We start from the raw sequence: 23,377 nt of genomic DNA, 5'->3' as shown, positions 1-23,377 counted from the left end.
TCTAAGACAGACAAGAAGATGTGTTAGTACCCACAGTGGTACATAGAAACTAGGTCACTCATTTGACATTGAATACATCGTAGACATAGCTGGATCCCCCTTTGGTACTACGCCGGAGGCGCTAGAAAAACTAGAAGGATCCGGCCTCCCCAACCTAACTCTGAATCAGTGAATCTAGTCGTCTAGAGACCTCAATTGGTGTACAATTAGGCACACTGAGACTTAAGTCGACAAGACCAAGACCCAATACTAAACTAGATTGGAAAAAAATCCACTAGACTGCCCCAAAAAAGGCCTACAGAAAATTATTGTACTTGGACAAAATGAAACATAATTTAATGGACTAGGGCAAAAAACCCTAGCCCAAAAACTAAAAGCCCAAAAGCGTAGCCACCACAGAAAGCCTCGCAAGGCCCATCAAGCTGGTTTGGGCCAGTCCACCACTGTCAGCCTCCCCTGCCGTACGAACCAATCTGGCCATGCTCCGTCGACCCACGACCTGCATAGCCACAATCCACGCCGCCACGGCCACTCACCATCCACGACCCGAATCGCCACGGAAAAACCATCCCCGATCCGGATCCTCACATCCCACACCACCGTCGATCCGACCCATGGCGCCGTCGGCGAAGAACCATCAGCAGGGATCGCTTGCCAAACCTGTACTGCACACCCACCATCTCGCACCAACCCAGCCGGGAAACCACACAATAAAGCCCTGTGCGAAACCTTCCCTGACGGATCCCCAGGAGCTATTGGCGTCGATTTACCCGTTCGGCAGCAGCCCCACGACGGCGGTGAGGCCAGAGGCCAGCCAGGACGTCCAGGCGCCACCGGACGAGGAACGATATTGCAAAGACGGAAGTCCGGCCTTAGGGTTTCTCTTGGGAGCTTTTTAAAATATATTATTTACTATCTATTAAAATCTAGAATACCTTAAGCTCTTACCGATGAGTGATATAGGAAGAAAAAAGGAAAAATGGTGGCCAATACTAAACATAAACATAATGTAACGCCCATTCTTATACATCTATGATTTTATTCTTTATATATATATTATTGAAATTCATTAAATAAATTCTTTTTAATTTCAGTAAATACTTAATGAGATAAGAGTTAATTGCCATTTTGTACGACTTAGTCGTCTGATCATTTTCTATTACTTCTGATTTTTTTTTTCTTTATCAAACTTTTTTTTTTGTTAAACCAGGGTATCCCCTCAGAGGCGGAGGGAGGCAGGGGCCTACTGGGTCTCGTGCCCCGTTTTTGTTTTCTGAAATAAAATAATATGTATACATATAATTTACTAATATTATATTAAAGATAGATTTTGATATATGTTTTTAAACTAATTCTCACCTGATGGACCCAATCTTCACGACTTCACGTGCTCCTTTTTTTTTCTTTTTTTGGAGGGTGCTCCCCTTATTGGCTGCGGTTTGAGCGGCAAATGGTGTCCCTCTTCTCGATAATCATTTCATATATTATATAATATTTCTATTTTCTAATATAGTAAAATTAATTATAATTAATGATTCAAACTCTCTCCCGACCTAGCTCTCTCCTTGCTAGGGTTTGTGACCGCTGACCTTCAAGGCTGACGGCTCTACACCTTCTCCACGGCTTGTCCTTGGAGATCTTTGTAGGTTTAGGCCTACTCTTACTTCTTCTCCTCATTGTGGTGGATGGTGCAGCCGTTTGCCCTATCTTGACGGAGGTTAATGACGATTTTCATCGTCATGATGGATTTTGGGCTGGGATTGGATTACTGTTTGGGGATGGAGATCGATATGGGGCAGACTCTATTCCTGGTTTCTTGAGTTGGGATGTTGGCGACCATGAGTTGCTCTTGGTTTTTCCGGTTAGATTCATGGACTTTGAGGCGGATTGGTTGACGACATCGGTTGATGGTGGTGGCGGCGGCTTGTGGGTTCCAGATATGTTGGGTCGTGTCTCTGACGGCGGCAACTATTTGGGGGTTCTAGGCTACAGCGGTGGTTGTGTTGCATCTGGGTGTTGGTCGTAATTCTCTACTCATGCCAGCGCTGGCAGCAACAATGCAGATTGGGACAAGGCTACCCTGTTAAAAGGGTTGGATCCGCTAAGTGGTGATGGTGGCAGTGATCATGCTGTGGTGGTGGACGACCAAGTTGTGATAGCGGCACCGGCGTGCATGCTAGGGTTTGCCATGGTTTGGAATATTGGGCTTCAAGTGGGCTGGATGGATTGGGTCTCTATGGCCCATAGTGTTGTTTAATTTTTGTTTGGATCGCAAAAACCAGTACCTTAGTTGGAACCTTTTTATGTAAGCTTCGAGGTTTCTAGGTTTTTGTTAGAATAAAAGTGCGTGAATTTACCAAAAGGTGGGTGTACTCAGGATTTTTTGGGATTTTATTCTTCTAGAATAGGGTTTCATGAGGTTCTAAGGAACGATTCTTTCTGTCGACCCCATAGGGGTGTTTCATTTTTGTACTGCTTGCTGAATTATAATGAAAGGGCTGACCTATTTCCATAAAAAAAAAAATTATAATTAATGATTCTTATTTCTTCTTACTTATATATTTTTAACATGAGTTTTTCTATTGGAACTTCCAAATTTACTCACTTGACCTCTATGCTTTTTACACCTCTTATCAAATTTTCAAATACTAAATTTACTCACTAAACCTCACTAAACTTCCTCAAATAACCTCACTCATATAATTTGCAAACAAATTATTATCTTTAAAATAAAAAATTTAGTCATTTCAATGATTTAATCACTCTATAAATCTTAAGTAAATATACATTTCTTAATCAAACTTGAGTTTCAAAAATTAATGTCTAATCAATAAGAAAATGCCATGAACTATTCTGTTTTTTTTTTTTCTATTTTAGCTGTGCAAAAAAAAAATGAAGAAATCATTTGTTTTTATTCTCAAAAAAAAAATCATTTGTTTTTTAATGTTTTTTTTTTTCTGTATTTTTTGTACCACATGATTAATTATTTTAATTTTTTTTTTAACTGCTAATTTTTTTTTGTTTTTTTACAAATATAATGGATTGACTTAGATTTAGATCATAAATCATAAGAGAATTTATTTTGTTTTCCCTCACCAATATGCGTTCAACATATATATCATACATTTTTATGTAACATGATCTTAATCATATTTTTAATTTTTATTAAATATATATGAATGTTTTAATGAGTATGTAGTGAAATTGGAAAATGAAAATAGATAAGGAAAATAATAAGAAATACAATCTAATATTATTGAATTAGAAAGTCTACATAAAATAAATATAATATTTTTTGGTATAATTATTGTCCTTAATTGTCATTTTATAGTAGGTTATATATGTCATTTAATAATTCATAATAGAGTGAAGTCAAGTGAGCAGATTTGGAGGTCCCAATAGAAACTCTCTTTTGACATCAATAACATGTATATATTGTTAAGTAATAATTCTCGGTCAATTCTTTTCCATGTATAGCTTTTGTCAATAACATGTATATATTGTTAAGTATCAATAACATGTATAGCTTTTGTCAAAGGAACATACGAAACTTCAATTAAAAAAAAAAAGGGAACGTACGAAACTTGGTTAATAATATTATGATATATCGATATACGATTCGATTTTTTTTTTTTGAGAAAGAGATAGATATTTCATGAAAACCCTAGCAGCGCTCCCTCTCGCGCTAACTCTAGTGCCGTCTCCCCAGGTCGGCAATAAGCAGAGCCGCTCTGGCCGGCTTCCAACCCCAAGGCATTTGGGTCAGTTTCCTCCCATAACTTTTGAGCCTTCTAGTCTTCGGGTTCACCTACCCCTGTCGAGATCTGCTGCTGTTATCAATGACCATGGCGGCGGGATTGTTCTATTATGTCCAGACCGTGGAGACGCCTACGGCGGCCCAAACCAGCCTTCAAACCTCAGACCCTTGGGTTCGATCCTCTTTCTCCCGTCGACTGTCCTTGTTTTGTCAAGACTTGAACCGTCCTCTTGGGAAGGCTGCCTGCAATCGTCGTGGTGGCCTGATTGGTGGAGGCTAGATTTTCAGATCTCTGCACTGGATGGTGGCGGTGGCCTATACTATGGTAGAGAGGTTTTTACAATCAGGTTGCCTTCGTCAAGAAGCATAGATGCTCAATGGTGCAGTCCAAAGTCTGGGGATCGTCACCATGCTTCATCGTTGTCGGGTTGGTCTTGGCTGCTGGAGGTGTTAAAGTCAAGCTGTTTGATGGAGGCGCTGGAGGTGCGAAAAATTCTGCTTCGATTTGCAAGGGCAGTGACTAGAGGCGTCAGGCCTCGATCTGAGGGTCTGGAGACAGGCAATTTTGCATCCCGCCGAACTGGTGGTGGAACACCATGCATCGTGCCGGACAATGGTGTCTTCCCGATGGGGATGCCCACATCATGGCGGGTTGGACGTCTGCTGGCGATTTTGGTGAAGAGGGAAGCATGCTGGTGGGTCCTGGGGCTTCTTGGGCTGCTAGTTCTGCAATCAAGTTTTGGGCAAGGATCTCTTGGGTCCGGCATGAGCATTGGGTCTTTGTACCCCATTCTTTAATTAGTGTTGTTTTTTTTAACTAGCCTATTACTATGCAAGTTTTGTTCATAGTTATAGGCTCACTTTAAATAAGTGAGCGATAAGTTCGAATATAGTAGGTCTATCCTATGTACCACTGTGGCTCCTCCACGAATTCTTGTCTGGCCATTGTTATGTGTCAGCGGATGAGTATGTAATGGCCTTCTTGGCATGAGTTATTATTATCAATGGATTTCCATTATTCAAAAAAAAAAATGTATAGCTTTTGTCATGGTCTGCATGACTATTAAAAAGATTCTTTTTCTTTTCTGATTCGTGATATAATTATTTTGGGGTGATTATTTTTTTTTTTCCAATTGGAAATTTCCAATAAGATCAAAAGATTGATAATACTGGAAGCAAAGCTATATATATATATATATATATATATATATATATATATATATATATATATTTGGTACAAAATACAGGCCTTTTCACAATACATAGTAGAATTTTGATAATACTGGAAGCAAAGCTATATACATGGTACAAAATACAGGCCTTTTCACAATACATAGTAGAATTTTGATAATACTGGAAGCAAAGCTATATATATGGTACAAAATCCAGGTCTTTTCACAATACATAGTAGAATTTGGAACTGCATACTTCATACTTTCATAGATATGGGAAATGGGAGTAGTCAGACGGGAACGCTCTTCTACCCGCCATGTTATTGGTGTGATTATACGTAGACTTATGCAGTCGGATAGAAAGCATTCATAGCGAGGCCGCACATACCTTCTGGGGCATCACTGTTTCTAAGAATTCTCATATACCCACTTTCACCCCACTGCTCGCCCCATGAGTTCTTCAGTAACCAATAGGGGGTTCCATCTTCAGTCGTCCCGTAGCCAATGGCTGTGACGGCGTGGTCGAGGTGTGTTCCACAATCGCCAGAGAACACCCCACTGCCGTAGTGCTGAAACTCTGTTCCATAAGCAGCAATGCTAACCGAGACTGGTTGCATGGAGACAGCCTTGAGTAGATCGTTTTCACTTCTGGAAGGGACTTGTTCATAACCTGTGATCTGTGCAGCATGCTCACTTTCCTTGTTAGCGTTGCATGTTCCCATGTCAGTGCTCTGGTATTGGTAAGTATCTTCGCGAGCGATTCCTCTGTTTTGTATAACGTACTCGTAGGCGCTTTCTAAGCTACCACCGCTGCACCCATTGTTCTGTTGAGTGCAGTCCACAAGTTGCTGCTCAGAGAGCGAGATCAATTTGCCAGTTTTGATTTTGGTTAGCCCTTCCACAGCTGCCACTACTGTAAATGCCCAGCAAGCACCTACGTACATGTATAAACAAAAATGGATTAATTTACATAGTAAGAACTAAGAAGGGATAATAATGAAGTTGGTTTTACGTATGGCGCTACTGTGATTCACTTACCACATCGACCTTGATCCTTTATGCCGGTGACAGCTTGTTGTTCCCTCCAGTCCATGCTAGTTGGAATATCAGTAGCCAAGCTTTGGTACTGAAAATAGTTACTTTTGAATGAGGTTGAAGTATTTGAGCTGGTTGACATTTTGTATCCGGTATGATGTCTCATGAATTCTTCATTGGTCATATCAGAGAACTTGTTGATGCTCAACTTGTAAGTCTTGTTCCCTTCTTTGTTGAACTTCTCCACGAATTCGACATTCTTCCTGAAGATGGCAAAACGCCTTTCTTTCTCTGCACTGTCGTGGTAAACGCGGCCGTGCTTTGCCATCCATTGCTCATGTTTTTCGGCAATGGAAGATTCGTACAATGCACGGGATGTGGCTTGAGAAGCCAAAGTCCCCAAGATGATGAATATGGCACTGATCACATGGTTTCTTTTGAAATCCATTGTTCACAAAGCAGTACTGAATTACTGTAACAATGGTTTCAAATTTTAGCTGTGAAGAGGCAAGCTTACTATCTTGGGATTTATATAGGGGATAACCATATGTTCTAGCTATGTGTAATTTGACGCATGTAATTCTAGATTGATAAGTGGGAACGAGGTTTCCGCCCGACCATTTAAAGTTGATACCTTTTTTCTTAGTCCGACTTCTGTGTGAAAACTCAATCGAAAAAAAACTTCCGTGTGAAAACAAGTACCAATGACCTCAAATTGATGGGAGTCTTGCCGTCTTGGCATTGATTTGCGCAAAAGATTCCGATGACCCTACTGCCCTACAGGTCTTCCACCAGTCAAGCAGTCCTTACTTCATCACCTTTTTTACGTGGAATTGTTGATTGTTCATCAAATTTCAACATCCATAACTATAAGATTCTTGATGCGATTTTGAGTTTTCGTGGTGGTGCAAGCTGTTTTTGAGTTAGACGTCGCTGCTAGCTGTCAAGTTTCTTTGTATTATAATGTGTGTAAATACCGATAGAAAAATGATTGTTCGCTTCAAATAAAATTTAATATTTGTGGCTTTAGTCTTGCATGATATTTCATGATTATGTACACATTACAAATCATTTGTCACATCATTTTAATAAAAGACTATTGTAATTAACCAGCTTCTCAATCAAACTGTTCTATATCAACTTCACTGTTTTTTTGTTTCTTTCTTTTAATGTGTTATTATTTATGTTCATCTTTCAATTCATTTTAGTTAATTCATTAATCTATGAACGTCTGTAACTTTTTTTCGATCATGAACTCCATCTTTCCAGTTATTACTCCAATTGTAACCCTCCACCCGAATTATAATCATCTACGATCACATATGAGTTTCTCCTCTCTAGCTACTCTATAATCCATCAGTGATCCATATGGACTACATGCATGATCATTGGGAATTAATTATTGGTTCTTTACTGTGCAATATATTCTCCTCAATCAATACACTCCGGTGCAGGAATGAGGTACCCAGCTAGGCTCGGACCTCTGCCCTTTTAGAAAAATAAATATTCTCCACAAATCATCCATTCATCCATTGCAATCATATATAATTATCTTTCAACTGGTTACGTTCTATATATATGAACGGGTTCTTTTCATATGAATTACTAGTTCCGACTATAAATCTGCTTTTATAAAGTCCCCTAGCATTATCGTTAGGGATCGATATCTATGTTGCTGATTATTTTTGATTATATCAACCCGCTATATATATACAGATTTTATCCAGAGCGGAGCTCCGCTTTAAAATTAACGTGTGAAGTTCGAGTTTTCGGTCACTTTTCGGTCGCATATCAACATCTCAATTGTTCAATTTTTAGGTACTACTGTATAGATCATCTCTGCAAATTTTCAGCCAAATTGATGATCGTTAAGGTATTTAACTCGCTTAAACCAATGGACGGACTGGATTTGTCAACCTGAACCGTACTAGCTTTAAAGCAGTTATCAATGCCTTAACGATCATCAATTTCAAAGCGGAGCTCCGCTCTGGATATATATATATATATATATTTTGGCACAGCCTTGAGTAGCTCACTTTCACTTGCATAGCACGCATCACTGGTTATGAAAACGAGTCATCCGCAAGTGATTGACAGTGTAATATATAGTTGAGTGACAGCCTTAGGAGAAGTGATTAAAGTGAGAAAAAAATACTCCTTGAGTGACTAAAGTGATTGACAGTGTAATATATAGTTGAGTGACCAAAGTGATATATTTGAAACTTGAGTGACTAAAGTGTCGAATGAGTCATAGTTGAGTAACAATTTGTGGAATTCTCCCTTTTGAAATTGTCATATTTGTTATAAAACCAATTCAAAGTCTTTTGATCTTTCACTAGCATTTTTGTAAAAATCCAATTTTGGTAGACAAGGGTCGGCTACCAATTTTGGTAGCATTTTGGAGCTTTTGCTTCTGCCCCCTCTAAACATAAGTCTCGGCTTTGGTTTCTAGTAACTTGCAATGTAATTTGGTATACTTGGATTACTAGAATTCTAGAAATCTGCTGCATTTTGAGGCTAAGGTTTTTAATGTTTTGGATGCCCAACGTCATCTTTTGGAGTTGTTCAAGGAATCTGCTAAGCTTTCTTTCCATCCCTACAAAAAAGCATGCAATTGCTTTAATTCTAATTACTCTATTCTTGGAATCTCACAATTATTAGCCACTGCTACTAATTTCATTCCGCCCTTCAATTCTTAGGAGGTGGGTATTTGGCCTAATGAAAGGAGAAGCAACAATACTGTGGAATACAAGGACAACAAGCTGCTGATGGGGTTGCATGGTGTTAACGAGAAGATTAGTCTTTCTGCTAATTAGGGTTAATTAGAGTTAATTGTCACTTAGTTTGTTTACTTGCATGCTTATGTGATTAAGTGACCTTCAGCTGTTTTACACGTGTCACAATTCTGCTCACTTGTTCATTTGTATAAATAGCTCTCTCTCTCTTGCGAGTAGTTGTAACAGAATCACTATAATAGAAAAGTCTCTCTTCAATTCATCTCTCTTTTCTCTCTATCTATTACCTCAAGAACCCTAGCTTTCACATGGTTCATTCCATCTTTACTTTGGTTGGGTAGTATGCATGTAAGATTTAGCGTTTGTCTATCATCTCTATTTAGAGAATTGTATTATTTAGGAGGTAAGGCTATCTGTGCCCCTCCTTAATTTGTACTATTTTTTTAATCTTTCTAATAAAAAAAGATTGAAAAAGAAAAAATTTGGTAGACAATTAAGCTGGATTAAAATCAAAACTCGTTAATGTGACAAGGACAGTAGTTTCATTATAACTTTCAAGTATAGCTATGCAACCGGATGCAGAGCTACGGTACGTAGCAATGCCACAAAGACCTTCTGGCGCACTAGCATCTCTAAGAATTCTCATGTAACCATTTTCACCCCAACCCTCACCCCAAGAATTCTTCAATAACCAATATTTAGTACCATCATCAGTCGTCCCATAACCAATGGCCGCAACAGTGTGGATGAGGTTCTTCCCACAATCACCGGAGAAGACCCCGCTTTCGTAATGCTGAAGTCAATAAGAACCGAGACCGGTTGCATGGAGACGGCCTTGAGTAGATCATTTTCGCTATTCGAAGGCACAAATTCATAACCATGCCAGTTATCTTGGCGGCAGGCTTATTGGCCTTGGTAGTGTCACATGTGCCAATGTCTGTACCCAGGTATTGGTAATCTTGTTCAAGGACAATTCCATGTTGCATTATGTAATCATAAGCTTCGTCGACGTGACTAGGTTGGCAACCATAGTTTAGATGATCACAATCCACAAGGTGTTGCTCGGACAGTGAGAGTAGTTGGCCAGTTTTATTTGATTTTTATAATACCAGATGCCACTGATGAAATGCCCAACAGGAATCTGCATTTTATGAACAAAAGAGGAAAGAGTACGCTTCCTTAAATAGGTAAGAACAGGACAAGGGTAATACAAGGAAGGGTTATGAACAGTGGCGGATCTAGGATTCGAAAATAGGGAGGGCTACATATTTATGTGTGCCTTTGGGCGAAGCCCAAAATTTTTTTTTTAGTACAATTATGCACAGGTGTGCGAATGCAAAAGTGAGGAGATGAGAACCTGAGAATTCAAGTGTTCAAAGATTGAATTTAATCCGTAATTTAGGCCTTTTTGTGAAGAAGAAGAACAAGAAGAATGAGAATTTGTGATGGACAGAGAGAATGGGAGAGCCAGAGAGGAGTTTGACTTTGATAATTTGAGAATTCGGGTGAGCTTCGTGAAACAAACATACATATAAACAAAAAATATACATCATATATATAGTTTTTTTTTTCAACCCAAAAGTTTGTTCTGAATATAAAGCCATGGATAGGACGAAATAGCTAGCAAATAAACCCAAGCCCAATCTGCAAAGTTAACTCTATAAACTTGAACTGATTACTCGGCATTCGAATGAGGCCAAGCTCCTGGCCGAGATACTGAGATAGCACAACAATTGATAAAATGATAAGTATTGAAATCAATTAAACCCACAACAATTGCACAGCAGAAAGAAGACCCACTGATCGACCTTGATAAGTATTGAAATCAATTAAACCCACTTACCCACATCAATTAAACATCAATTAAAGTATTAAAGTATACATCTAATTTTTTTTTTAAGCCTAAAAATCTCGGACGGGCTCCAGCCCGCCCAAGCCACTACCTAGATCCGCCGCTGGTTATGAATGGCGCTTCACTTACTGCATTGACCTTGATCCTTTATGGGGGTGACAACCCCTTGTTTCCTCCATTCAATGTCAGGTGAAACATTAGCCAAGCTTTGGTACCGGAAAGTTGTATGTTCAGATTGTTGAGAATATATACATCCCACATGGGAAAAATGAGACATTGCCTATGGGTTTATAAGGGTTTGGACCACTCCATCCATTGTCAATTGGTTTTGGATGTGAATTCCAGATTACTTTATCACAGATGAGGTTGAGCTTCTGTTGGTTGGCCTTTTGGATCCAGTACGATGTCTGAGAAATTCTTCATTTGTCATATCCGAAAATTTGTTGATGCTTAACTTGTAAGTCTTATTCCCTTCTTTGTTGAAATTCTCCACAAACTCCACATTTTCCTTGAATATGGCAAAACGCCTCTGCTTCTCTGCAATGTTCGGGTAAATACGTTCGTACTTTGCTATCCGTTGCTCATATTTTTCAGCAATGGAAGCTTCGTACAATGCCTTTGATGTGGCTTGATAAGCTACAGTACTCAAGATGATGAATATGGCAACAGTCAAAAGGTTTTGTTCAGACGCCATTGTTCACGAATTTAGTACCGTGTAAAACAATACGGTACCTGGTTATATAGAACATGACAACAGATCTGGGAGATTTTATCAGACTTTAGGCCTTAATTATGCAGAGTAAATAGAGAATCAATTTGGGGTTTTACCAAAAGTGCATCAATAAATTCCAAACTTCTGAAACATTGTGGAATTTGCCCAAAAATGGCAATTTCGTAATGTTTCATTATGTATACCTTATAATGTATGTCGTTCCATCATTCTTATGCAAAACTATGATGTGATGTGCCATTTTTGCTAACAATTTGTTATAATTTGCATGTCAATGAGTCCGATGGAGATGAATGCCAAGATCGAGTGATAAAAGTCAACCTCACAGCTACAAAAGGAAGAAACTAATAGTTAATTGTATGCCTTGTTTGGTTACGGAACTTAGACTTTGAGAAAGAAAAATCATTCATTTTCTATTTTTAGCATGTAAAACAGTAAGGAACAACTTTCATGCACACCATATCCTAAGAAATTTATTTTCCCTCATATTATTCAATCCCTGCATTAATTTAATTATATTTTCTCTCATATCTTTATTTAATTACGCATTAAATAAATATATAATTGAAAAAATTCATATGATTTCTTTCCCACGTTTCAACTCTGACATTTGCGTTGTCAAAAAAAAAAAAAAACTCTGACATTTGATACGAAACCTCGTCCCCTCTCACCAATGTCTGTGACAGAAATTCGGACGAAAACAGAATTTGGCAGAGAAGGAGGAAACGGTAGCAGTCCATGAGTTCAACTTTTTGGATAAAATCTCAAAACTTTGATGGTAGAGAGGTAATTAGCGATTTGTCATATATAGTTCAGGAGCAGGAATTGACCCAAGTCCATCAAACGGTGTGGAGAGGTAATTTGCTCTAAATCTATGAATCTATGATACTAGAGTTGGAATTGGATGGCTGCTCATGTGAATGAATGCAATCCCGGCCCGTAGGCAATAAATTTTTTTTTCTCCAATCCTGACCCTGATAAAAAAGAAATGGAATATTATTGATTGATTATGTATTAAATTGTATCAACATACAGTCTTGTATACAAGTTGGACACTTACAATTAAGGAATAGATAAGGAATACAATTAACTAGGATAAGACCCTATTGAGTTTTTCTAAACGTACCCAGCAATTTTTTAGTAAATTCAGTCATAAAAACTTATCTGTAATTTTTCAACTTTACCCTTATTTTAAGATAAAAGAAAAAAAAAAGTTAAAGGGAAATGTTGCTTTACACTAATTCTAGGGAAGTTTTTTCCCCACACCACTCACTTATTTTTTCCCACTCACCCATAATAACTCTTATAAGTTGTTTATGATTGAAAACTATTCCGTTAAAGTAGCTATAGCTCCGCAAAACTCGGACTGATCGGCGTCTAGGGTTGCAAACTTGTTTCTCGTCCGGTGGGGCTCATTGTCGGCGGTGGTTTGCCTCGCCGGTGAGGGGCTGCTGCCGGACGAGGATTCTAAATATGCTTGGAAGCTTCTTGGAGAAGATTTTGGCTGGATGGCTTGGCGGCGAGTCTGAACGACAGGCTTCGGGCCAGTGGTTGTGTGTACATGGATGGGGCACCTCATCGAGGGATTTCCAGATCCGGCGAGTCGGAGGTGACTGGGCGGCGGTGGAGGATCCTGGAGCGGGGAGCACGACGTGGTGCAGCGGTTTCTGTAATGGCGTAGCTCGGTGGGGCTTTGCGACTCAAGGCGTGGCGGCGGGGGTTGTTGCGGCGTGGGTCGTTGGGACGACGTTGGGGTGTGGCGGTGGGGACCGCTGGAACTACGCCGGAGTTGTACACATGGCCAGTCGGCTAAGGAAGATGAAGTTTGGGCTTGGGCCAAACTAATCTTTGCCGGACCCGAGTTTGAGCCTCTTTTCATGGGGCTGTCCTTTTTGGGCTTCTATGGTGGGCTGGGGTGTTTGCCCTAGGTCCATCCCTATGTTATTAGTTTGTCTAATTACAATAAATTCCTTGTGTTAGGAATACTCTATGTACTTCTAGCGCCTCTGGAGAAGTACCGAAAGAGGGTATCCGCTACCTCAACGCATTTACATGTATAATGAGTAGGACTATATGTACGTACCACTTGTGGGTACTACCACTAGCTTCTTGTCTGTCTATAAATGTCAGCGGAATGGTATGTAACGGCCTATTCTGGGTTGTGATAAATACATTATTTCGCCCTCATGGCTTTACTCAAAAAAAAAAAAAAAAAACTCTTATAAGTTGTTTCCTAATACCCAATTAAGTTTTTTTTTTTTTAATTATTTTTATTTATTTATTTATTTTTTAAACTATTTTGCCGTCACCGCTTTGTCACATAGAGAGAGAAAATGGAAGAGAGAGAAGCCATAGGTGACAGGACACGCCCTGGATTTCACCCTGAAATCCGAAGAGGCCCTGCGGGGCCCACCTTAGAAGAAATTCTACCAAAAATTTGGCAGAACTTCCCCTAAAAATGGACTACCCAAAACCTGTAGAAAAAACATTTACACTTCTAAACCATCCATCATTATTCTCCTGTAGCCACCCTGCTCCCCAAATCACAACATTCCCCAAATCACAAAACACAAAACGCAACTTGAATAACATTAATCCCATAAGTAATCAGAGCAATTCTAATAAAAAGGGTAAACAAGGAAAACCTAATTCAGGGAAAACGTGGAAGCCATACTGTTGACTATGCCTCAATTCCATGTATGCCCGACCTCAACTAATTTCGCCTGCAAACTGGGCATTTGAAACCGAAGGGCCCAAGGGAAAGTAATTTAAAACACGTTAGTGTGAGTGGACAAAAATAAATAATTAAGATGATTTAAATGAAGCAAACTTAAATACTTTCCCACTTATTTAAATTTATAAAATCTCGATGCATGCAACGTTTGTAAAACTTTATTTCTTAAAATCAGGAAACTGGAAACTGTAAACTGTAAATCAAACCCGCTGAGTATCGTATCATCGGACTAGACCCCGCTAGCCCAGAAATAATATAAAAGTAGGGGAAGAAAATAGCCATACGAATGAGCCTCCCAGGCTCGGGTGATAGCCTTCCAGACTAAAGTACTCCCATATACTCCTTCGTTATATACCCACACGCCACTAAGTGTAGCGATTAGGATACTGGGCTTCAGCATTACTGTCACAAAGACAGTAACCAGCGCCACAAAGGCGGACGGGCTTCGGTGATCCCATCACCTCGCAAAGGCGGACATCAATGCTAGCAATGATAATAGTCACCCAAAGTATGGCAAAAGAAAATCCGAAAACCACATAAATCCATAAAGCTTCCCCAACTCTCGCAAATGAACTTCCAACGACGTGTCCCACACGCCAAGATAATCTCAAATTCAAAATAAATAGGAGAGAAATAATAAAACATGATCTCCGTAAACCGAACAAAACCAAACCCAAAATCATCATCAAGGCATTCCCAATGCCAAAACCGAAAGTCGATAAATAAATAAGAAATAACTTCATCGAAATCTCATTTCGAAAATCTTTCCAAAAATCTCAAATCAACGAATAGAAATATACTTAATTCCGGAAATCACCTCGGAAAATTACTTCAACGAAATTTAACATAAATCACAAATTCAAAATTGAGCATAACAACTTCAATTCAAAAATCCAATTGATATAGTAATAAAATATTTAAATCCGTTTAATATGCTCGATAAATTAAAACAATAATTTAAGTCACTAAATTATTTCCCAAATCAAATCAAGACAAATCAACAATAATTTCCCGAAAGCAAAATATAATAACATGGAATTAAATAAATAAATAATTAATTCGGGAAAAACATTTGCATGCATCCTTATTTAAAAGCAAAAGTCCACTCACAGTACTATTCTGACGATCACGTATACAAGTTCCTTCATCGAGCAAGAGCTCGGTACGTCGCCCTGTACACATTTATATTCCGTAAGCGACAATTCGACAATTTAATACCATTCCTAAAATCAAATCCTCATAATCACATCTCCACTTCTTCTCGGATTCAACCCAAAACTTCATCATTAACTCCAATTCTTTAATTCAAAGTTTCTAGGGCAAAGTTGAGAGAAATCCAACGGTGGAATTCTCGAAAAACTAATAACCAAACTATTAAACTTTGGAAAAATTCCTATTAATATCCAAACATCTTCCAATCTTCACCAAACTTCACATATAAGCTCTACAATATTTATATGATTTAACTAACTAAAAAAAACAGAATTTAAATTACTATTCATACACAGCACTATTCACCCGTCGCACTATTCATGTGCGGCCAACTCCTACTCCGGCCACCAAATTTCATCCACAGCATCATCTCAACATTTCCAATAACTTTCTCAACTGTGACAAAGTCAGAAAATGAGTAGAAGTACCTCAACAATTAAGGAGAAGTTTGAACCCGATTTGTGAATAGTGACCCAGAAATTCATCCCATCGATTCTTCCTCCACGCTTCAAGTCGCTGTGTAATACTTGGGGAGCATCATCTACGTCTCAAGCCGCTTCCAATGGACGAAGGTTTGTGGCCGGAATCGAAAGAAATCGGCCGGTGAAGGGAGGCGATTTCCAGCTCGAGCTGTGCGGCTTCTCGGCCTTGCAGCGCCCTCCACAGTTCGTTTTTCACCCCGATGTCTTTAGAGAAGTTATGGACAACGTCAAGGCGAGAAAAATTGCTTTTGGAATCAAGTCGATTGGAGGCCTGTGGAGGAAGATATGGTCGGACAAAGAAGACCCCAGAAAACACGACGGGGAGTGGAGAGGAGAAAGAGGGCCATCTCGGTAAGTTTCTGGAAAAATATGAAAACTTACCACAGTACTTTCTCTATATATAGAAAGTTATTATGAACAGTAATTTTAGTATTTTGGCCATAACTTTTGCATACAAACTCCGATTTTTATGTACCACATACGCACGCGCTCGTTTTAACGTCCTCTACAACTTTCATGAAGGAAATTTTCTCAAATTTTGACCCGAACAAAAAGTCAACTTTTAGGGCCACTAAAAAGTACCGAAACGAAAGTAAAAGTGAAAGTAGTTGTCGTTTACCGTCCAAATGACTAGTAAACGGGTAAATTAAGATACGGGACGTTACAATAGGAGACTTCGTGGAAATCCGATCACCGACTGGAGGTTGTCGGAGGTCCCCTAAGAGGTCATTAGAGACTTTTATTTACCCTCCAATAAAACCCAATAATTTTTATTGTTGGGAGGCAATAAAAATTTATTGGGTTTTATTGAGAGGTAATAAAACCGACTTTGCTGATGAAAGCTAATAAAAGTTTTATTGCCACCTAATAAAATTTTAATTAAGGGTCAATAATCAGTAAGAAATGAAGATAGGTTCTTCATTTTGAAAATTTTAGAATGTTTATTGACCCGCAAGAAATAAAGTTGTTCTTTATTTTGAAAGTTTTAGAAGGTTTATTGACACCAATAAAAGTTTATTGCCATCCAATAAATTTTTTATTAGGGGATAATAAAAGTTTGGAGGGTTTAATTAGGGGAAATAAAAGTTTATTGGGGGGAAGAGAGACTCATCTCCTTAAAATTAAAAAAATAAATGAGGAAGAAGATAAGGAGATTACATCAATTTAAAACATTTTATTGGGAGGCAATAAAAGTTTATTTTGGAGGAATGGGGACTAATCTCCCTAAAATTAGACAACTAAAACTTTGATTGAGGAAAAAGTTTTATTGGGGGACAATAAACTAAAAGTTAACTTTTTGAAGAAACTTTCTTCATAGAAGTTGTAGAGGACGTTTAACTGAGTACGCGGATATGTAACATGCTAAAATTGAAGTTATAACAGAGAAGTTATAAAAGATTTAAGTTAGTGGCATTTTTATAATTTTAGGAACTCGAAAAATCAGTTCTAAACCTTTTTTTTTTTCTTCCAACGTCTGAACTTTGCGGCATCGCCATCGTCACGGCCGGCCATGAAATTTGTCCCATTATCTTCGTCTTTTGAACCCTCTTTCCAACCATATATGTCTTGCACCATGTTATTAACCATACACAACGAATAGAAGAAAAGAAGTTTTGGCCCTTTTCTGACATCTTTTTCAAATTCCGGCCAACTCCTGCCAAATTAGAAGGGGAAACCGACTGGGCTTTCTTCATCTTGAAATTCTCTACAAACCATCCAATGTCACATCTCAATTCAACCCGAAGACGAAAATCCAGCAACCAAAATTTAGTGGCAGTGCGAGAGGGCGAGAGGGCGAGAGAGTTTAGTGCCAATATGTAATTCTTGATTTTTTGAAAGCCTAAAATGGACATTTTGCTCTTATTCTAATTTCTAATTTTCTTTCTTTTTTCTCTCTTCTAACTTTACCTCTCTCTCAAATCTCCCAAGCCTAAAAGCCAAATCGATCCAACGCACGCCCTCCTCCACCGCATCTGATCTCCAATGCCGATACCATCATCTTCATCCCTAGAAGAGAGAAGAAGTAGGGGTTAATTTGAAATGAGGAGTAAGGTTCCAGTGCAGCTCTTCCGTCGCCCAATTCCTTCATAGGCAGCTCTTTGCACGATCTCAACGCCGCCCAATTCCTCTCACTGCGCATTCAACATAATTCCTGCAATCATGGCTTTCCATGTGAAAAAACTCCTATTTTCGTATATTTCTTTGAATATTTGGTATGCGAGCTGCCAACATCCACATTTGGAATACGTGTTCATAAGCACTATTCCGGTCATAGCACCAATCGCCCTCTCAACTTTCATGATCAAACCATGCACCTGCCTACCAAATCGGAGATACAAAACACTAGCACAAGCAGAAAGAATTGAAACCAATGTCACTGAATTCGGATTTTCACCTCTACATGCTCTCATTTTCTTAAACACATCCAACATCACCCTTGGAACCCCATTCTGCAAAAGCCCTGTTATAAAAGCATTATAGCTCACCACAATCTTGACAGGCATATGTTCAAACAACTTTGCAGCAGAAACCAACTCCCCATAGCTAGAAAACATACTCACAGCTGAGGTAGCAACATAAACATCACTCTCAACCCTGAGCTTCACCGCCACTTAATGCATTCCCATCCCCAGCTTCGCATTGTCACATGCCGAAAACACACTAGCTATTGTAACCGAATTCAACCTGAACCCTCCAAAACCAACGCTCTTTAACACCTTTAAAGCCTCTCTGTGATGTCCATTACGCAACAACCCGTTCACAGTGTTTACGGAAGTCAAGTTTCGGTGAGGCATTTCGCCGAACACCTTGAGTGTATCATCCATGAGATTGAGCTTCATGGAAGCGTCCGTGAGAGCGGTGGCTGAGTAGACGTGGGACAAGAAGTTGGTTTTGAGGAGATGGGTATGGACCATTTAGGCTTGAGGGGCTGATCGGAGCTTGGCACATGCTTTGAGAATAGGAGGAAATGTGAATTTGTGAGGGGGAAAGAAGCAGAGTGGTCTTGACACAGGCTCTCAGATGCTACAGCGCCTCATATGAATGCCCACTAAGAATCAAGCTTCACATCAAACTCCGTCTTCTCGTTCTTCTCCTCCGCCTTCCCAATGCCGCACCACTGCCCTTATAGGCGCCCGTCAATTCCCATCCCCGATATCATCATCATCATTGTCAGCTTCATCCTCAATTCCACTCTCAAGACCTCCGTCAGGTCTGAGACCTCGAGTAGAGTAAGACCCAATCTCGTCCGTGATCGCTGAGACCTTCTAGGTGGGGCCAATCTTTTCTCCGTCTCGGCGGTGGTGCAACTAGCGGTGGAATGGGAGGAAACATAGGATCTTGATTGGAGATTAGGGTTCTGGGGGAGAATTTTGAATTGAAAAGAAGAAGAAATCGAAGTAGGAAGAGGGTCGGAAGAAAGGGAAGAAGACGAAAGGGAATAGAATCGGGGAGAGGAAGAAAAAAAAAGAAAAAAAAAATGAAGAAGTAGGGGTACTTTGGACTATTCATCCAAATTGAGGGTTAGAGTCTGAAAAGTGGGACCCCATGTCGGTTCCACCTTAGCGTATGACGTCATATTTCGAGTCAAAGTCAAATTTTGGACTAGGTTGATGTAATTTGGAAGTGCAAGAACCATCGTGATTAAAAAAAAAAAGTCAGGGACCAAACTGATTTTAACCTTAAAGTTCGAGAGACTAAACTGAATTTAGTCAAAAAAAAAAAAATTTTAATAACAAAGTTCATTGAAGAAATTTTAATTGTAATTACAAAGCACTGAATTGACGAAAGTGCCCTTGAATAGTAGCAAAATTTAACGGTGTTAGTGGTCAAGGTGTCAAAATGCTAACGGAATAAAACTCAAGGTATATATACAAATGCAAAAATTTAGTAGTTGAGTATGAAAATGAAAATAGCCTCATAGTTCGGGGGTATTTTGTAATTAATCATTTAAATATTTACTGGGTACAAATAGCAAGATCTATCAAATATTCTTGTATCTCAATAGACCCCAGGTGTACAGGGAAGTGGCTATTTGTGCAAGCATTCATTTCTGAAGCAAAGCTAGAGAGCCTTGCTTTTTTGTATTAAGCATAAACCATGACTTTTTTGTATGATTTTTCTTATTGAAATAGAGATAATACATATCTTGTGTATAAGTAATATCTTGTGTGTAATCTTGCATCACACACTTTGGGACTTTATTTTGAATTAGAATATCATCTATAACACTGTACGAAGTATGGAAGTGATCTTGTTTATAAGTAATATCTTGTGTGTAATCTTGCATCACACACTTTGGGACTTTATTTTGAATTAGACTATCATAATACTATACGAAGTATGGAAGTGGAGTAATGGGCTATGTATGTTGCTATATATAGGTTGATTATATGTATAGTTATTTAGTCGGATAGAGAGCTTGGATGGCAACGCCACAAAGACCATATGGGGGATTAGCATTTCTAAGAATTTTTATGTAGCCATTTTCACCCCAAGTCTCACCCCATGAATTCTTCATCAACCAATAATCGGTGCCATCTTCAGTCGTCCCATACCCAACGGCTGTTACAGCATGGTTCAGGCTGGTACCACAATCACCAGAGAACACCCCACTACTGTATGACTGAAAGGCTTCTCCGCTGGCGTCAATGGCAACTGAGACTGGTTGCATGGCCACAGCCTTGAGTAGATCACTTTCACTATTGGTCGGCACATTTTCATAACCCGTTATCTGAGCAGCGCGCTCATTTGCCTTGCTAGTGTCGCATGTGGCACTGTCGGAATTTAGGTATTGATAGTTTTCTTCGCGTGCAATTCCGTTTTGCTTGATGTAGTCAAAGGCTTCATTTATGTAACCAGGTTGACAGCCAAAGTTACCATCATCACAATCCACGAGTTGTTGCTCAGACAGAGAGATCAGTTGGTCAGTTTTGATTTTGGTAAGCCCTTCTACAGCTGCTACCGCGGTAAAGGCCCAGCAAACACCTACGTAAATATATACAAAATATGAATGATTCTTAGGCAAGAATTAATATGGACAACGAAAGAAGCACAGAAAAAGTTTGAGCTAGACATGGTGGTGCTTCACTTACTGCAGCTTCCTTGATCCTTTATCGGTGTGACAGCTCCTTTTTCCCTCCAGTCAACACTAGTTGGAACTTCAGTACTTGCCAGACTTTGGTACCTGAATGAGGTTGAGTTTGAGCTGGTGGCCATTTTGTACCCAGTACGACGCCTCAGGAACTCTTCATTGGTCATGTCAGAGAATTCGTTGATGCTTAACTTGTAAGTTTTGTTCCCTTCATTATTGAACTTCTCCACATACTCCACATTCTGCATGAATATGGCAAAACGCCTCTCCTTCTCTGCACTATCCGGGTAAACGCGTCCGAACTTTTCCATCCATTGCTCATGTTTTTCAGCAAAGGAAGAAGCATACAATGCGCGGGATGTGGCTTGAGATGCTACAGTCCCTAAGATGATGAATATGGCAATGAACACATGGTTTCTTTTGACATCCATTGTTCACAAAGCAGCAATGAACTCCTGATGATCAGAGGCCGGGCTCAGTGACAATGGTTTCAAATTTAAGCTGTGAAGAGGCAAGCATACTATCTTGAGATTTATATAGGCGATAAGCATATGTCTAGCTATGTGTAATGTTGATGCATGTATTTCTTGATTTTGAAAAGTCGTAAGGGGACTCCTGGCCCCTTCAACAAGGCAGAAGTGAGGAGGAGAGAAAATATCTGCAGTCTTGCGTGACCCTAGAAGTTGATATCTTGTTGTCCTCTTAGTGGAGTTGCGTCTAACTGAGCCCAACTTTTTGTCCAGGCAAGTTCTAATAATGACTTCAATTTTTTGGCTTGTCCTCAATTTGCGAGAATGATTCCGATGACCTACAGGTCTTCCAGTCAATTCCTTATTTTATCACGGTTTTGATGTGGAGTTGTTGAATGTTCATCAACCTTTAACAACCACGTCTTCCAGTTCTTGATGTGAATTTGACATTCTTTTGGTGGTCCGTGCAAGCTGTTTTTGAAGTTATATGTCGCTGCTAGCTTCCAGGTTTTCTTTTTTTCCAATGAGTGTAACCAGGGATTCTATCATTCTGTGTAGCTAATAAATTCTGATATAGATGCTCGCCAATGAAAAATTGGGATAGAAATGGTTGGGCTGATAGCTACATTTTTGTACTAGCTAGTATAGCTAAGAGGAATTAGATTCTTTAGTTGATACATCAATTTGTCGATTATTTTATAATCAACAGTACGTTAATGCCTTTTTCTGTTGGGATGGAAATGAAATTTTGGTAACTTTGTAGAGTAAAGACCGTGAAAAGTAGCACAAATTAGTGGTTTAGTCAAAAGAGCTAGAGTACTTATTTCATAAAATTGATGGGTGAAATGTAAAAAAAAAAAAAAAAAAAAAAAAATTTGCCCAGCCTAATAACTAGTGACTAGCTAGCTACTAACATCCAAGTAGGGGTGGGTTCGATTCCGATCGGTTCGGTTTTAGGCCGAAACCGAAAACCGAACCGAATTGTTGGTTCGGTTTGTGTATTTTTCGGTTCGGTTCGGTTCGGTTTGTGTATTTTTTTTGTTCGGTTCGGTTCGGTTCGGTTTTTTTTCGGTTTTTTTTTCTTTCAATAAAACAGTTTTTTTTTTCAATAAAACAATTTTTTTTTGTTTTTTGGCAAGACAATAATCTTGCTTCGTAGTTCATAATCAAATTTCAAAGCTTCATTATATGAAATGGTTGGCTTAAATATATTGGTTCTCGTTTCGAATTCGTCAAACTTAGTTACTCTTATAAACCTATATTTATATATCATACACTCCAAAGAGAAACCTCTATAAATTCAAAGAAAATAAAAAAACCGACCGTTGGATGCGATTATTACAATAAATTATGCGTGTGGTTAAAAATTTAGCAAATTTCACAATAGTTTCGAACCCGATCGGATTGGTCAACCGTAGTCACTTGTATGTTTTCTTGGTTGACCAATGAAGTGACGACCGCGAAACGTGCTTATTTTTTTACATCATGTTTGTAAATATTTCATTGATGGATGTGCGTTGACATAAGATAAAAATTTCAATTTTAATTACCAATACATTGGCCTATACCAATTTGTCTCCTAAAGTAGTATGACTTGTATATTGTATTTAAATTATTGAGGTTCATTCTAAAGCAACCATGAAGAGAAAAATGAATTTGGAGAAACCAACCACTCGATGGAGAGATTGTAATGTTTTATGGTGGTTGTAAAAAATCCGGCCAATTTGGTTCTCGTTTCGAATTCGATCAACTAGGTCAAACTTAGTTACTCTTATAAACCTATATTTATATATCATACACTCCAAAGAGAAACCTCTATAAATTCAAAGAAAATAAAAAAACTGACCGTTGGATGCGATTATTACAATAAATTATGCGTGTGGTGAAAAATTTAGCAAATTTCACAATAGTTTCGAACCCGATCGGATTGGTCAACCGTAGTCACTTGTATGTTTTCTTGGTTGACCAATGAAGTGACGACCGCGAAACGTGCTTATTTTTTTACATCATGTTTGTAAATATTTCATTGATGGATGTGCGTTGACATAAGATAAAATTTTCAATTTTAATTACCAATACATTGGCCTATACCAATTTGTCTCCTAA

At 38.9% G+C, this 23,377-nt stretch overlaps 3 protein-coding genes, 1 long non-coding RNA gene and 1 pseudogene across 4 annotated transcripts; all 5 read right to left on the bottom strand.

The window, feature by feature from the left end:
- Window positions 1–5,037: 5,037 nt before the first annotated feature.
- Window positions 5,038–6,478, bottom strand: LOC133733198 (zingipain-2-like). The gene is made up of 2 exons (XM_062160828.1): window positions 5,968–6,478; window positions 5,038–5,863 (listed from the first exon to the last, which is right to left on the bottom strand). The coding sequence occupies exons 1-2, from the start codon at window positions 6,410–6,412 to the stop codon at window positions 5,274–5,276; spliced, it is 1,035 nt and encodes a 344-aa protein (XP_062016812.1). The 5' UTR covers window positions 6,413–6,478; the 3' UTR covers window positions 5,038–5,273.
- A 2,714-nt stretch (window positions 6,479–9,192) lies between these two features.
- LOC133731338 (senescence-specific cysteine protease SAG12-like) lies at window positions 9,193–11,245 on the bottom strand (annotated as a pseudogene).
- Window positions 11,246–13,909: 2,664 nt separating this feature from the next.
- LOC133731503 (uncharacterized) lies at window positions 13,910–16,053 on the bottom strand. The gene is made up of 3 exons (XR_009856691.1): window positions 15,656–16,053; window positions 15,126–15,187; window positions 13,910–14,011 (listed from the first exon to the last, which is right to left on the bottom strand). It is a non-coding gene; the product is annotated as an uncharacterized LOC133731503 (long non-coding RNA).
- Window positions 16,054–17,838: 1,785 nt separating this feature from the next.
- On the bottom strand, window positions 17,839–18,624 carry LOC133731337 (pentatricopeptide repeat-containing protein At2g02750-like). The gene is made up of 2 exons (XM_062158734.1): window positions 18,395–18,624; window positions 17,839–18,253 (listed from the first exon to the last, which is right to left on the bottom strand). Exons 1-2 carry the CDS (start codon window positions 18,622–18,624, stop codon window positions 17,839–17,841), a joined length of 645 nt encoding a protein of 214 aa, XP_062014718.1.
- A 1,324-nt stretch (window positions 18,625–19,948) lies between these two features.
- On the bottom strand, window positions 19,949–21,360 carry LOC133729494 (senescence-specific cysteine protease SAG12-like). Its single transcript, XM_062157026.1, has 2 exons — window positions 20,803–21,360; window positions 19,949–20,695 (listed from the first exon to the last, which is right to left on the bottom strand). The coding sequence occupies exons 1-2, from the start codon at window positions 21,230–21,232 to the stop codon at window positions 20,109–20,111; spliced, it is 1,017 nt and encodes a 338-aa protein (XP_062013010.1). The 5' UTR covers window positions 21,233–21,360; the 3' UTR covers window positions 19,949–20,108.
- Between the last annotated feature and the right edge of the window lie 2,017 nt (window positions 21,361–23,377).

The sequence above is a fragment of the Rosa rugosa genome, chromosome 2 (assembly GCF_958449725.1).
Source record: "Rosa rugosa chromosome 2, drRosRugo1.1, whole genome shotgun sequence".
Taxonomy (NCBI): domain Eukaryota; kingdom Viridiplantae; phylum Streptophyta; class Magnoliopsida; order Rosales; family Rosaceae; genus Rosa; species Rosa rugosa.
This window is presented reverse-complemented; position numbering and strand designations above follow the sequence as displayed.

Excerpts from the sequence above, each read along its gene's own strand:
- LOC133733198 (XM_062160828.1), bottom strand. The coding sequence starts at position 6,412 with ATGGATTTCAAAAGAAACCATGTGATCAGTGCCATATTCATCATCTTG. Across the intron at positions 5,864-5,967 it reads AAAGGATCAAGGTCGATGTG|GTGCTTGCTGGGCATTTACA; the intron begins GTAAGTGAATCA and ends ACATGTACGTAG.
- LOC133731337 (XM_062158734.1), bottom strand. The coding sequence starts at position 18,624 with ATGGTCCATACCCATCTCCTCAAAACCAACTTCTTGTCCCACGTCTAC. Across the intron at positions 18,254-18,394 it reads GTTGGTTTTGGAGGGTTCAG|CTATGGGGAGTTGGTTTCTG; the intron begins GTTGAATTCGGT and ends TATGTTTTCTAG.
- LOC133729494 (XM_062157026.1), bottom strand. The coding sequence starts at position 21,232 with ATGGATGTCAAAAGAAACCATGTGTTCATTGCCATATTCATCATCTTA. Across the intron at positions 20,696-20,802 it reads AAAGGATCAAGGAAGCTGCA|GTGTTTGCTGGGCCTTTACC; the intron begins GTAAGTGAAGCA and ends ATATTTACGTAG.